The sequence below is a fragment of the Protopterus annectens genome, chromosome 2.part2 (assembly GCF_019279795.1).
Source record: "Protopterus annectens isolate FY-2018-M chromosome 2.part2, PAN1.0, whole genome shotgun sequence".
Taxonomy (NCBI): domain Eukaryota; kingdom Metazoa; phylum Chordata; order Ceratodontiformes; family Protopteridae; genus Protopterus; species Protopterus annectens.
In genome coordinates, this window is record NC_056730.1 from 36,033,886 (window position 1) to 36,050,447 (window position 16,562).

Sequence of the window (16,562 nt, forward strand, 5' to 3'; positions counted from 1 at the left end):
ATAGGGGCTTATCTGGACACAGTTTCTCAAGTAGCTTGGCAAGCAGAGTCCAGATTGTCCATATTACTGCTTCAGGCAAAAAGTGTCTCTTCAGTCAGCACTAGGCAAGCTGGTCCTTCTTTTCTGGAGTCCGTGGTGGCCTGCATAACCCTTTGAGATATTATGTTTGAGTACTACAATGGACTGTTGTGGTCCAATGGTCTACAGATTAATGTCCCGTGATCTCTGTCATTCGAATCACAAAGGTTTGCTGACAGCAGCTATCCTGGTGGATCCATGCACCAGATGTTTTGAAGTGCCACTCCTTTGTTCTTCCATTACCCGAGGCCGTGGTAACCATGGATGCTTCCCAGTTGGGATGGGGGCATTACCTGGGGTAGACTGTTAAAGGCAGGTCATCCCTCTTAGAGGCCAATCTTCATACCAGTGCCCTATAGAAGAGGACAGTCCTAGCATTGCAGACATTTCAAGACATCCTACCTCATCATACAGACTGACATGTCAGTGGTCTGGTACATCAGCAAACTGGGAAGAACACACTCTTATCCCCTATATCAGGAGACAGCGTGTGGCAATAGGCGATCTCTTCCAACCATTTTTAGGAATGCACATTTTGGGGAAGTCTACCGTTTTAGCAGACATTCTGAGAAGATTTATTCTTGTGCCTCATGAGTGGTCTTTCAATCCTTCAGTGGCAGAACAGAATTTTTGCCAGTGGGGCCAGCCATGCTGTCTGTTCGCCTCTATCCACAGTTCTAAATGCAGGGAGTTTTTTCCCTAATCCCCCACAGTGGGGTAGCCACTGAGGGATGCTTTGATCCACGATTGGCCCCCCAGACCCCTTTATGTCTGCCGTTCCTTAGGTCTTGTATCAAAGTTTTTACAAAAAGCTCATCAACAAAAGAGGAAGGGAATCCTCATTGCCCGATTCTGGCCTTGACAAGTGTGGGTTCCCATTGCTCTAACCTCATCTGATATACCCTTCTTGAGTTCTGAATCCCCTTCTGGATCTTATAACTCACCCCTTTGGGCTACTTCACTTGGACACATATAAGCTCTCAAGTTGAACACATGGTTTCTTCACTTCCAGAGATGACTAGACAGTCCAGGCTTTCTTTCCGTGTTTTACACATTGTTACTTCTCAAAAAGTCTCCACTAGGAAGATATACAAGGGCAAATATAAACTATACCCTATCTGGGCTAACAAAATAAATCTAGACCCCTTTTCAGTGCTCATTCCAGCATTTTTAGAATTTCTGACTTTTATTTTTCATAAAGGAGCAAGTTATTCTAGAGTCAAAGTACAGTTGGTTGCAAACTGCAGTTTTTATGTAGACAAAGATAATTTGTCATGAGCTATAAAGGTATGAGCAATGAACCAAGTGGCTTTTTCGGTCTTTCTCGCTTAGCTCCTCCCTTAGGGTTATGCAAGGCCTTCCTAAAAAGTGTTTGCGCTCATACCCCTCCTTGGGACTTGACTATTCTCCAGGCCTTAACGCAGCTCTTCTTTGAACCTTCAGGAAAGGATTTAAAAACTTTTGTCCTGGAAAACAAATTTTCTAGTTGCCATTGCATCTGCTAGAAGATTTTCGGAAATTTAGGCTTTACCTTCCAAGCCACTTTATATCATTTTTCATATAGATAGGGTTTCTCTTCACACCAATCCATCCTTTCTTCCGAAAGTAGCCCTTAACCAGTCCATTCATTTACCAGGGTTCTTCCCAAAACTCTCCAATATATGCTTCATTTATTTGATGTACATAGGCAGTTGAGATTTTATCTCCACAGATCAAAGGTGTGGACCAGTTGTTTTTCTTTTTCAAAAGCCAAGGTACGTCAATCTGTGTCCAAAGTTACATTAATACGATGCCTGATTGTATGTCTTATGTCTGTAAACAGGTTTGTCTTTATCAAAACCACCATAAGCATATTCCACAAGGTCAGGCTCCACTTTTTCAGCTTTCTTTTTCAGAATTTCTGCAGGTAACATTTGCGCTGCTTCCACTTTATCCAGTGCTTATACCTTCATAGCTCATTACAAGTGAGATATACCTTCTAGGAAAAGGGCAGCACATTGCTGTGATGTACTCAGGATTATCCTTCCATGAGACCACCCTGGGTTGATACTAGCTGGAGACAACATCAGATGCAAAAGTTATATAATCACTATAATTGTGCATCTGTGTTGTTTGTTTTCATCCTCACTTTACCTTCCCCCCCCTCCTTCCCCACTTCCACTGGAAGACTGTATTCATATGGTGGTCTGGTATGACCTGGAGGAATTCCCTTTTTAGGTCTTTCCCACTTAGCTCCAGATACCTTTCTTATGTTTCATTTCTGCATGTTGATATCAAGGGGGGAAACTTTATCTGAGATAATCTGGGGCTTTGGAAAGGATTATGGGTGAGGGGAAGAGCTTGTGCTATAAAGCCAAAGTCTGAGAAGTGACTGTAGTCTAATCTGACATCTGATCCAAAGTCAAAAGTAACTTTATTGTCATTTAGATCTACACAAGTGTCGATAAAATGAGATCCCATGCGGTCAGCACATCATGGGACAGAGAAAAAAATAAATCACATAATAGACTTCATTTAAAACAACATATAATAAATAAAACAACATATAATAAATACTACCACCGTCTTATAAATCAACTGTATGCTTAAGTACATAGCTACAGTTATTCCTAGAAACGCACACTTACTAAAAATACACATCTAGCAGCAAAGTAAAGGTTGTAATATTGCACATGAACCATGTACAACATTATGGGTAAACTAGCATACATCAGTAGCAGCTAAAGAAAAAATATTGCACCTGGGTTAGTAGCATAAATTATAATGGTTGGCTGGGCTTAATAAATAATAGATAAAATAATATTGCAAAATGAATGGGAAGTCCCAACTTCTTGACATGTCTGTGATCAGACCTAATGTTGGAATCAAGAAGTCTGATCACCTTCGGATAAAAACATCTTTGAATCTAGTTGTCCTGCATCAAATACTGTGGTATCTTTTACGTGACAGGCAGATAAACAGACTGTGTTTGCAGGATGAGTTGCATCATTTAGTATTTTGCTGGCTCCCTTTAGGCTCCTTGATGTATAAAGATCCTGGATTGTGGGCAGACTGTCGGTTATCCTCTTGGCAACTTGCACCACTCTTTGCAGTGATTTCTTATCTGTGACCGAACAGCTCCCATACCGTACTAAAAAAATTTATGTTAGGATGCTTTCAATTGGTGCTGTGTAGAAGGTGGAAAGTGCTGAGAATGGTAGTTTCACCTTTTTGAGTCTTCTCAAAGTGGAGACGTTGGTATGCTTTTTTCACTATATGGCAGGAGTTCCCTGACTAAGAGAGATCATCAGAGATATGAACTCATTTGGTAATGCATACCCTTTCCACCGTCTTGCCGTCGATCAGGAGTGGTGGTGTATGGGATATTTGCCTTTTCCTGTAGACTATGATGATCTGTTTTGTTTTACTTGCATTCGGATCAAGGTTGTTTCGTGCACACCAGGCAGTCAGCGTGTTAACCTCTTCTCTGTATGCACTCTCATCCACTCTCCTGATGAGACCCATGACTGTAGTATCGTCTGCAAACTTGATGATATGCTTTGTACTAAAGTTTACTGTGCAGTTATGGGTTAGGATAGTAAACAATAGGGCAAAACCCAAAGTTTGAGGAAGGACAAAACCAGACAACACAGATGCATCATTGTGGTGAATACTTAACTTTTGTTTTTAAGCTATATGGTTCAGGTAAGTGACCCAGTTTTTTGCACTTCTTTGTGATTATATCTGAACTTGCATTTAAAATCAATTTTCTGAAAGCCTTTTTGCTATTTTCTGTGATCCCCAATTTATTCTACCTATCTTCACCAGTCTGCTTCTGAAGTACACTAACTTCATTTCCTGGGTGGTTAGTGAGTGGTAATATTTAGCCATTAGTACTGTGTGAACATAGTCTATCTCAACTGTTTTTGACATAGAATAGCAGTTAGACTAAGGCCTAGTCATGTTTAAGGAGGCTAAGAAAGGCTTAAAAAAATTTAAGGCGTGTGAGCATAAGATACTACCTAAGGATGATGTATGACTTGTTAGTGATATTTCAAGGGGTGGGGCACTCGGATAGTGACTGCACTATTTGCAAGAACTTTAGATGTTCTTCATGTTTCACTGTTGCAGTCATTACATTTGGGTAATCCTGCTGGCAGGTTGCCCTCAGTCGGCCTGAATTCCAAAGTCTTGGGTCCTGCGTCCCTTCCCTGACGTCAGGTCATCAGGGGTATAAAAGAAGCAGCCGACGCCGTTCTCTTCAGTCTTTATTGCTGCGTGGTGCCCGAAGCAGAAGCAGTTCACAAGTGCCGGTCGGCCGACTCCTGAGATTTTCGTGTTCGAGTTTCGGACCCGAAGTCTTCAATAAAGCTAAGTACCCTGTTGGAGAAACTTTTTTCTTGCTCCAGACCAATGTCAGAAAAAGTTAATAATTGTAAGGACTTTCATTCTTACTGTATTCCCTGCCTAGGCCCTGATCACACCGTTTCTGGTTGTCAGTTTTGTGCTAGATGTAACCAGCGCACTATTAAGCGTCAGTATGATTTTGCTTTAAACTATTTTGGACGCCGGTTTAATTATCCAGAAATGTCGTCAGGTAGCCATCCGACTACCGGAGTTCACAAAACATGCAAAGAAAAGGAGAGAGAGAAACAACCGAGGTCCAAAACCGACAACGAAGCTTCTCCTAAGCCAGTCGCCGGTTCTCAGTGAGGTGCTTTCGCAGCCCCTGACACCCGCTACTTTAGAATCGCAGGCCGCTACCGACTCCCACGTGGAGTCGGCTATGCCACTGAAAATGCAAGGTATTGGAGCCTCAGACACTATCCCTTCAGATGGGTCTGGAGCCGATGAGCAGGCACCGGCTTCTGAGAGTGTATTCAGACCTAAACATCTTTACATTAAACTGACTTCAGCGTCAAAGGCAAAGACTATAAAGCACCTTCTAAAGCAAAGAAACAAACTCAAGAGCCACATGGACAGGCCTCTATGCCCAAAAAACAGATGCTCAAAATGGCCGAAAACTTGATTACCTTGATCAGGGGTTCCCATCCCCCTCCTGATAAGAGGTCTAGACAAGAGACTGACTATGAATCTTCAGATTAGGTTTCTATTTCTTCTGATCAGGAATATTCTCTTCCCCCCTATGAGGATTCTGATGCTGAAGAATCTATACCTTCAGCTTCTCCTCCAGAGGACTATTCTTTTGGGGAAACCTTGCGTACCACGAGGAAGCATTACCACTGGGAGAGCCTAGTTTTTTCAGAGTCTAAAAAGAGGCTCAGGGATTTCCTTTTACTTCCTCAACACAGGCCTCTAGCCATTCCACCTGTGTTACACATTGTAGATGTGTTTTCGGAGTCTAGTCTGACCCCTGACTCCTTACCTCCAGCTCCTGTTAAGCCTGACCGATATCACAGGGTTCCTGACTCTCATAAATTCCTTTTTAAAAACCCTGCTGCAGACCCAGAAACTACTTCACAGGGTCCCAAAGAAGTTAAGGCTTCCGCTGCAAAAAACCCTACCCCCTCTGACAGGGATTCTAGGCCACTAGATAGATGGGGAGAAAAGGTTTACACATCTGCTACCTTGGCTATAAGGGCCTTAAACTGTCCGTTTCATATGCTCAAATATCGGCAACATGTCATGGCATTGCTTAAACAGAAAATTTTGTTAAACTCTGAATGTGCAGAAAACAAGGAAATGCAGGATTTATTGCATGCAGCTGAACAAGTTGGAAAGCATACTTTGCAGTGTGGTTTTGATTCTTTGGAGGCCTCCTGCAGGGCCGCAGTTACGGGTTCTGTAATTAGGAGGCATGCTTGGTTAAAGGAACAAAATCTGCCTGATCATGTCAAAGCTGAATTATTACATGCACCTTTACAGCATGATACTTTGTTTGGTGTTAAGGCAGAAGAGGTGTTAAAGAAAATGGAGGACAAAGCTAAATCTATGCAAACTGTCAAAGATTTTTTTACAAGTACAGTGACCTAGGTTTAGTAGGCACTGGCCTACAAAGAACTGGTCCTTTCCTGTGTCAGACAGACCTCAAAGGGGCAGATCCAGACGCCGTAGAGGCAGATCCCAGGCACAAGGTTCATACAGGTCAAAGCAATGGGGTGCTTCTACATCCAAAGTTGGAGAAGACAAATCACAACTATACAGGAAACAGTCCCAATGACTTCCCCCTGCCTGCACCAAGCACTTATCTCCTGGCAGCACCCTTAGGGGGAAAATTAGCACTTTTTTCTCAAAATTGGCACATTATAACCCAGGACAAGTGGATTTTAAATATAGTGTCTCCAGGCTACAGTTTCCATTTCCATACCCTGCCAAAAACGGCTGGCCAGATCTGCCAAAAAATCAATGGGCAGAGGCGCAAAAACAAGTCTCATCCTTCATGGACATGGGGGCCATTCAACAAGTACCAGCGCAAGAGAAGGGACAAGGATACTCTACTGTTCTTGGTACCCAGAAAGGGCAAGGCCTGGAGACCAATACTGGACCTATCTATTCTGAACACATTCCTGGATATACCAAAATTCAATATGTTGACTTTGCAGCAGCTTCTGCCCATGCGGGGCAATAATGCTTGGCTTGTGACTTTAGACCTAAAAGAGGCATACCTGCATGTCCCAGTTAGACAATCATGCAGAAGATACCTCAGATTCAAGGCTGGCTCAATGCATTATCAATTCTCTGCACTGTCCTTTGGCTTATCTACTGCGCCCAGGGACTTTACAAAGTGCCTGGCACCAGTAATTGCATTCTGCAGACAAAGAGGAATACAAATATATCCTTACTTGGACGACTGGGTAATTCAAGCAGAGAACAAAGACATTTTTCTAGAGCATCTGGCATTTGTGAAAAGACTTCTAACATGCCTAGGGTACACAGTCGACGAAAAGAAATCAAAACTAGTACCTTCTCAAGAGATAATATTCCTGGGTGCAAGCTTAAATACAACTGCCCAGATGGCTTATCTCACGCCAGACAAACGAAGGCAACTGACTACCTATTTCAAAATGTTGGCAACAAAGGCCCAGTTATCTGCAAGAAACATTCTGCAGGCTTTGGGCTTCATGGCATCCTGCATCCTACTAATTCCATATGCAAGACTGCATATGAGGAAACGTCAGTGTTACCTAAAAAGTATTTGGACTCAACATTGCCATAGCCTGGAAACAATGATTACTCTCATTCCCTGCCTGCAACAGGAGTTTCAATGGTGGGCGAAGGCTTGTCACCAGAACAAGGGACAGCCATTCACATTACCCTAGCCAGGCAGACACTAACAACGGATGCGTCAGATTATGCCTGGGGGGGCCCAGATGGCAGGAAGATGCATTCAGGGCACATGGGCCTCAAACCAAATGCATCTACATATCAAGCAAAAAGAGATGCTAGCTGTTCAAAATGCCCTGACCGCCTTCAAGGACCTACTTCATCCGGGACAACTACTGATAAAGACGGGCAACACCACTGTCATGTGGTATATAAACAAACAGGGGGGCACACATTCTTACCCCCTTTGCAGACTAGCCATGACTTTGTGGGACACAGCATTGACTTACCAAGTACATCTGCAGACACAATTCCTGCCAGGAAAGGAAAACACTCTGGCAGACGAACTAAGCAGAAACCTCATGGATCCCCATGAGTGGCAGCTGAATCCACAACATGATAACAAGGAAATGGGGATGCCCGGACATAGATCTATTTGCCTCCCCTCACAACTACCAACTAAAAAGATTCTGCACAAAGACTTATCACAGACAAGCATTGAAAGTGGACGCCCTATCTTTCAGCTGGAAAAATCTATCAGTATATGCCTTTCCTCCACTGCCTCTCCTCCCCAAGGTACTCCTAAAGGTCAGACAGGAGAGGCCAAAGATGATGCTGATTGCCCCAGATTGGCCCCACCAGTACTGGTATCCGATCCTAAGGAACTTGTCTCAATGCCCAGCTTGGACCTTACCTCCAAATACCACATCTACTGTCCCAGCAAAACAATCATATCCTGCACAGCCAACTCAGTAGTTTAAACCTGGCAGCATGGCGGATAATGTAGTCATACAAAACACACCTCTCAGTAAAGCTGTGATGGATGTCATTTTGGAAGCCAGAAGGCCTAGTACTAGAAAATCTTATGCTGGAAAATGGAAGAGATTCTGTGCTTGGAACCAGGCACAAGGAACTCGTACAGCTGTACCAAATATTCCTCAGATTTTGCAATACTTAACTGAGATGCTGGACAAAGGTCTATCTTTCTCATCAATTAAAATTCATGCCTCTGCCATTTCGGCTCATTAAAATACAGAGCCACCAATCTTTTCTCATCCTTTATTAAAGCAGTACCTCAGAGGAGCCAAAAATTTAAGGTCTCCAAGGAGATCACCAATACCTGCATGGGACCTCAACTATGTCTTGGAAAAACTCACCCTGCCTCCTTTTGAGCCAGCTGCTACTGCTGATATAAAGTTTTTATCTTGGAAAACAGCTCTACTCCTAGCAATAACTTCTGCAAGGTGTGTTTCAGAGCTACAGGCACTCATGGCTTTGGAACATTTCACAAACCCAACATTTATGCCTAAGGTGGTGTCCAGTGGAGCTCTTAACCAAGCTATTCATCTGCTAACTTTTTATCCAAATCCACAGAACAAGGGGGAGAGAATTCTGCATTCTTTGGATATACACAGACAGCTTAGATTCTACTTGAACAGAACCAAAGTTTTCAGGAAGACAGAGCATGTACTAGTGGCATATGCTGCAGGATCACAAGGAAAGGCTATCTCAAAGCAGACTATTTCAAAGTGGATAGGCCACTGCATTCGTTTCTGCTATTTACACCATGGCAAGCCAGGGCCTAAGGGCATTAGGCCACATTCAATCAGAGCTGCAGCCACTTCAGCAGCCTTTCTCAGGGGCGTACCAACCAAAGACATTTTAGAGGCTGCTACTTGGAGTTCAGTGCACACCATTACAAAGCACTATCATCTGCCACGCTACTCTAAATTCAGGGCAGGCTTTGCCATTGCAGTTCTGCAGGGCCTCATAGCCTCTGCTAATGCTGTTTAGTTCCAGCCTCCCAACCATAGCTTTGGGACTCTACCCAAATGTAATGACTGCAACAGTGAAACAAAAAGAACATAGTACAGTTGTGTACACTTACCATAAATGTAGATGTTCAAGTGTATTCACTGTTGCAGTCCAGGTTACCCACCCGCCACCCCCCCTTTTTTCTGCTGGAACTTTTCTTTCCTTCTCTGATTTATACAACCTATGTGGTGTATTTGCTTGTAGATGAAGGTAAAGTTTATATTGGTGCATGCATTTTTATATATATATATATATATATATATATAAATTTTGATTACCCTTTTAGGGGGCACCTGACATCTGGGGCAAGAAAAACTGAAGAAAACTGCATTGGCTGCTTCTTTTATACCCCTGACGACCTGACTGGGAAGGGGCGATAGCAGCCGACGCAGGACCCAAGACTTTGGAATTCAGGCCGACTGAGGGCAACCTGCCAGCAGGATTACCCAAATGTAATGACTGCAACAGCGAATACACTCTAACATCTACATTTATGGTAAGTGTTCACAACTGTACTATGTTCTTCGTGTTTCTCACACACTTGCCAGAAAAGTTGGTGTTAAAAAGGCTACTTTGTTCAGAAATGGTGGAAAAAGACGTCACCATAGGTCACCAGGATTGTTTACTTTCTTCCTCAACTTGGACCTTCATTGGCAGCCAACTCCATCCGGTCTTTTGCCTGTCCCCAACTGGAGATGTCTGATACTACCAGCTTGGTGCAGAGGAGCAAGATAGCATTTATTTATTTATTTATTTTTTAATCAGAGCAGTAATCGTTTAGGTTTATGTCTTCTAGACTGGCTGCTATTTTTCTCATGTTCCTTCATGTCCATTACGAGCCCTACCCCTTTGGATTGAGAGGATATGATATAGGCCTTCATTAAAGCCCAGTTACAGTATGGTTTAGTCTCAGCCCTTGCAGTTCCCTTGGTGGCCAAGAAATATAATCTTCAAACCCTTCAGTTCTTCCTCCTGTGGGACTGTCTTGGCATCAGCGGCGATAGTCAGTGTTGAAGCCTGCATCTATTCCTGTGGTGCTTGCAGATAACGTTTCTTTTGTGCTGATGCTGGGAGCCACTAGGACAGAGGGGATCTGCATCGAGCCTCCGGTGTTAACATCAGCTCTGATGTTATCTGGGGCATTGTTGATGACGGAGCATTTTGGTATTCAACCTTTTGGCAGTGAAAATATATTGTTTAGACCCCAGAGCTTTTGTCAGTGACTGTTGTTTTGACTGTGCTGGAGCTGGCCTGTTTGGTGCTATTGATTCTGGATTCTGGTCTCAAATACAACAGTGGATCGTACGACTCGGAGGAGACCCAAATCAGATTCTTAGCAAGATGGATCCTTCAACCATTTTATCATTTCCTCTCCAACAGGACAGAGGAACTCATTGCCCTACACTGACGTAGGGTGCTTTCTTCCCAGGAGAGCTGTGATAGCTCTCCTAGATCCCTTAGGAAGAGGCAATGTAAGAGGAAACCCATCAACTTCCGTTTGGAGTCTTCCACATCAAGTATAGATCTCGATGAAGGGAAGATCTTGCCTAAATCCCCTCCAAAAGACTCCAACTTTGGTGACATCCTAGAAATGATGATACAGGGATACTGGCATGTAGACCTCCCTCACCTCTCCAGAGTATTAAATTTACAGAAGGCCTACAAGCCCTCTTCCCTAGAGGCCTGGTTAGTGACACTGCCAGAAAAGCTGGCTGGACATGGTATATTGCAAAATCTGCAAAGAACCAGATGTGGCAGTAGAGATTCCACAGAAACTGGACAGAGTGCTGCAGACCCCAAAAAATAGATGGCACTGGAGCAAAGGACTTCTTGTGGACACTGTAATAGTAGCTGGCATCATCGGAAAAGAGACGGCAGAGAATGCCCAAACTATTCAGCTTCCAAATAGAGAGTCCAGGATTATGTACGTTACTAGGGAAGAAGGTGTTTGTATCCAGTACCTTCTCAGTCAGTCTTGATCTACATGGTGCACCTAATCAAATTTCAGAGGTACCTGCCAGACAAAATAGCTGAAACAATTGCCTGCGGATGACCTGAGAACATAGTTGGAAATCCAAGTGACAACAGCAAGTTTCTTCTCCTTGCTGACCATGCGTTTGACCCATGACACTATGGATGGGGCAGCTTGAAAGTGACGGGTTATTTCTTGGCAATGAGATGGAAAGCCTGGGGGTTGTGTGGGCCAATTTTAAGGTGATATTCATCAGTGCTTCCTTTGATGGTAACTCTTTGTGTGGGCTACAAGTGAAGGAGAAGCTGCTGTGGTGTGGGTAGGAGGGGCAACACATTCACAGCTAATGATAAAGTTTTCAGCCTCTCAAGGGACTTTTCAAAGGAATCAAAAATAGTCCAAAACCTATGGTACATTAAGTCCCAACAGCCCCAGAACAGACAGCTTCATGACTGGGGCCCATGTGGGAGAAGGGACTTTGTATCACTCAAGTGACAGAGGTGGTCCCAACCATCAGGACTTTGAGATCATTTCAAGATTCTCATCTGTAGGAATCATGAAAAGCTGCTCAGCTGTCACGCACTGAAGGCAACTGCTAAAGGTTGTGATTATGTAGCAAGTTGGAACTTTTGCTTACTGGGGATGACATCCTGTCCAGCAGTAGTTTTGCTTTTTGGTTGTGTCCAACTGGCAACCATAAAAATCAGATTTCGTGATGGAGCCAATTAAAATTTGGACATGTTGGCCATGATCCCCAAAGTTAGATAGACCCAGACTAAGTAGTGACTTGTCAACAGGAGCGTCTCCATAATAACGGGCTGCTAAGAGCTAGTCACCCTAGGTACTTGGCGCCCATAAAGACAAAGAACCTCTGACTCATTTGACCCAAGTCAGCTAAACCAGTTTGTGAAGTAGTTATTCTGGATGGTTTCTATACATTCCATACTGCCACCCCTGCAGGCAGGAGACTGGATGTCCTCTTTGAATTTCCATGATGCATACATACACATCATAGTAGCCAAGATATCAAGGGGATTCGTATGTTTCCAGGTGGGAGCTGGTCATTCATTTTCTAGCCCTGCCCTTCAGACTCTTTACAGCCCCAGGTGTTAACCAAGTGCATGGCTCCTATTTCAGCTCATATGCAACTCCTCTGAGTGTGGATATTTCTGTACCTGGATGGCTGGCTCTTAGCAGCACATGTTATGGAGACGCTCCTGTTGGCAAGTCACTACTTACTCTGGGTCTATCTAACTTTGTGGACATGGCCAACATGTCCAAATTTTAATTGGCTCTATCATCAAATCTGTCTTTTATAGTTGCCAGTTGGACACAACCAAAAAGCAAAACTACTGCTGGACAGGATGTCATTCATAGTAAGAAAAATTTCCAACCTACTATAATCACAACCTTTAGCAGCGGCTTTTCTCAAGGTGCAATGGCTGATGGCCTCTTCTAGCCTGATGCCACTGATACCAGAAGTCAGTGGCATCAGACCTTTCCACTAATGATGCTCATAGTAAAACTGTCAAAAGCCTGTGTTAAGAGTTTGTGGTGCATGGTACCACAAAACTTGTCTATTGGTACCCCATTTGCTCGAGAACCTACTGCCACAATAACCAAAAGGTCTATATTATATCAGCAAATACATGAAATTGTGAACACTGTATAATCGACCCAAACACTTCGAAAATCCAAAATGCCGAACACACAGATTAGAGATTTTTTTCCCAGGGAAAAAATCACTGATCCGTTAAAAAAAAAAAAAAAACGCAACATAAAGTGGGTGGCTTTACACCCCACACCCCTACTTAAATATACCAACTCTGAGATCGCACCACAGTGGAGGAAATAGCAAAGTCCCGAAAACGGGCCAGTGATTTTTTTCTCTGGGGAAAAATCGCTGTTCCGTGCTTTTGCAATTTCGCCATTTCAGGTAAACACGTTCGATTAAACAGCGTTCACAACTTTAAGCATTCACTTACATAATAGGAACCCTAACCAAAGACTTGTCCATCCTGAAGTGGGGGCATTATTTGAACAGGATGGTTCAAGATTCATGGATTACACAAGAAGCTCAACTGCACATAAACATTACTGAAATGTGTGTGGTCCTCTTAAAGCTGCAGGCATTTCAGGATTCTCTTGGGCTGTGGTAGCCATACTCTCAGACAATGTGGCAGTTGTATGTTATAAAAATAAGCAAGGCAGAACACGCTCCTTCCCCCATGCAGAGAAGACATGTGGGTTTGGAAATGGGCTGTAACATGGCACTGCTTTGAGAAATTGGTGCACATACTGGGGCCAGGACAGGTTGAGCAGGCAAGTATTGCTCCAACTTGAACAGTCTCACAACAGGGAGATATGTGTTGATATATTTCAGAGATGGGTAAGACCTTGCTGCAGTCTCTCTGCTTCACCATTCAACACCAGTTGCCAAATATTTTCCAACCTCTTTCCTCAAAGAGGACAGACATCGAGAGACATTCTCCCACAGTTGGACCCAAGGCCTCCTACATGCTGTTTCCCCAGTTCTTCTGATAACCTTATTCCTTCAGAAAGCTTAAGCATGCAATGCACAAGTCATTCTCATAGCCTCATTATGGCCTTGCCAGATGTTCCCCTTGTGGCCTCATCTCAAAAAAAAAAACCTTCTTCAACAGTAACCTTGTCTACTGTCATACCTGTCTGGACATCCTCACACAGATGCACACTCCCTACATTTAATTGCATGATTTCTCTGCTCCCAATGATAGCCAGAAACCAGCTGTTCCCTGCAAAATAGTTCTGATTACTGGATCACAGAGACCCTAAACAAGTTAATTAATAAAAGCAAATAGGAAAAAAAAATAGCTTTTGGTCTTAAAGTGAAAAAAAGGTCCTACATCAGTCTCCCTGATAGCATGCTTACCTTTCGAGCAGGCCTTTTCAAGAAAGGTGACAGTTACTCCACAAAGTCCATTTTGCAGCCATTTCATTATATGGGGTTTCGAATATCCTCACTGGCATCTTACAAGGTGTGTAAAGCCTTTCTCAAAGGGGTCTTTCATTTCAGACCACCGCTGGTACAGCTTACTTGACATTGGGATTTGAATTTTGTTTTGGGGAGATTAACTAAATCACCTTTGAGCCAGCCAGCTCTGTACCTGTAAAATTTCTGTTTTGGAAAACTGAGCTTTTGGTAGCTATCAATTCTGCCAGAAGAATCTATTAACTTTGCGTTTTATCTTCACAATATCTATACATTGCATTTCATCCAGACAGAATCAGACTTTGGACTGCACTGTCCCGTGTGCTGAAGGTGGCTACTCAAACCAACTTAAGTTAATCATTGAATTTGCTGTTTTTTTCTTAAATATTCAAGTAAAGGAGAATATTAGCTTCATTGATCAGCTGTTTATAGGCAGGTTTTTTTACCTTCATTGTACAAAGGACTTCAGAAAGGATGAGCAATTGTTAGTATTCTTTTTGCCAGGTAAGAAAGGTTGTATGGTTATGCAGTTGTGTAATTCATTGTTTATGCTTGCCTGGTAAAACCCTTGGTCACTAGCCTGAAGGTGCAGTCTATTAGATCTCAGGCTGCATCAGCTGCCTTTTTATGTAATCTCCCTTTGGAAGACCTTTTAGTGGCTGTTACATGGTCATTCGTGCATATCTTTGATAAATATTCTGTCTTCAGTACCTTTTTCTTGGGCACGAGTTTCTTTTGGAGATACCATTCTAAGAGGTTTTCTGGCTTAAGTCTCACCCTAAGTCACCTGGGCTTTCTGTTCATTTATTCTAGTATCCTGACAGGATCAGAAAAATAGTTAAGTTATGTATTTGCCAGCATGTTCAATTTATCTGATCTCTGTCCACAGACTGGAATGACCTGCCTACCTTCTCCATCCAAAACGTCACTCACTAAGGTATCTACAGAGAAGCTGCATTCTAGTCTTCCTTCTAAGGTCTTAATCTTGAGGTTATATACTTCTTTTCGGTTGGGACGTAGCTAATTAGTCTTATTACTTGATCTGGAGATTTCCCTTCAGTACAAGGGGTTATGGGTTGGGAGGAGCTTGAGCTTGTGAAGAGTTTCCTTGCTGAGTAATTTAATGTCAAGGTGTCTGGAGAGATACCAGGTAAGTCTAGCATTCTGATAAGCACTTAATTTATGGTGAGTACCACACACAACTGTACTTTTCCTTGTATAAATAGTTTTAATTTGTGGTGGCCAAAATCAAAGATAAGTTTAACATGACTAGCAAGTTTCTTTCATAAAATCTAAGTTTACAGCAGTATGAAAAGTATACTACTATTAAAAATCGTATCTAATAGTATATTAATACTCCTGAAAATTTATTCTGATTCTTATTTTGACAGATTCCATTCTACAAAGATATATGCACGACCATTCATGCTGGGCCAAAATGCGAAAAGTTAGTTGGTTACTCTGCAGTGTACAGGGTCTGTTTTGGCATGGCCTGTTTCTTCTTTGTCTTTTGGTTGTTAACCATCAATGTGAAAACCAGCAAAAGCTGCCGGGCTTATATTCATAATGGGTAAGTATTTATTATTTGCTGTTCTTTCTCTGGAGATATTTCATTATGGTACTACAATCAAAATCAGATCTTATAAAGTGCCTCAGTCTGCAAGTTAAAAAAATGGGGACTTTACAACACTACTGTTTACTACTTGTATAGTTAGACCTTATAAGGGTCCATCAGTAGATTGAAGTTACAGGATCACTTGTGCCTTATGGTACTTTTCCTAGGTATATTTTTTTCTATTTCGGACTTCCCATACCAGTGGAAAGTTTTATTAGTTGTTGCTAGTGGAATGTATGTTCATAGAATGTTCATAGAATATGATTTGTTAATTTGCCGAGAAGTCAAAAGTCCTTTTTTTCAGGGTTGACTGTGGCACATTAGTCTGGTCAAGTTACTTGCTCAGAGTAGCATTGCTTGAAAATGGAAATTGAAGATCAAATTTAATACTACAAGATCAAGTTTGCTAGAAGCACATAGCTTTATACCTTTGCGCAATTGTAATGGATGTTCTTCATGTTTCACTGTTGCAGTCATTACATTTAGGTAATCCTGCTGGCAGGTTGCCCTCAGTCAGCCTGAATTCCAAAGTCTTGGGTCCTTCGTCGGCTGCTGTCGCCCCTTCCCTGACGTCAGGTCGTCAGGGGTATAAAAGATGCGGCCGACGCCATTTTCTTTACTCTTTCTTGCCGCGGTGCCCGAAGCAGAAGCAGTTTGCAAGTGTCGGTCGGCCGACTCCTGAGATTTTCGTCTTCGAGTTTCAGATCCGAAATCTTCAATAAAGCTAAGTACCCCGTTGGGGAAACTTTTTCTTGCTCCAGACCGATGTCAGAAAAGGTTAATAATTGTATTTCTTGTGGAAAGCAAATACCTCGTAAAGACTTTCATTCTTACTGTATTCCTTGCCT

At 42.7% G+C, this 16,562-nt stretch overlaps 1 protein-coding gene across 1 annotated transcript in view; it reads left to right on the forward strand.

Moving 5' to 3' along the window:
* SERINC5 (serine incorporator 5) overlaps positions 1–16,562 on the forward strand; it is a 1,123,885-nt gene that overhangs the window by 538,897 nt on the left and 568,426 nt on the right. Inside the window, exon 3 of the mRNA XM_044063720.1 lies at positions 15,491–15,669. Coding sequence (XP_043919655.1) covers positions 15,491–15,669 — 179 coding nt within the window. The remainder of the gene's footprint in view (positions 1–15,490; positions 15,670–16,562) is intronic.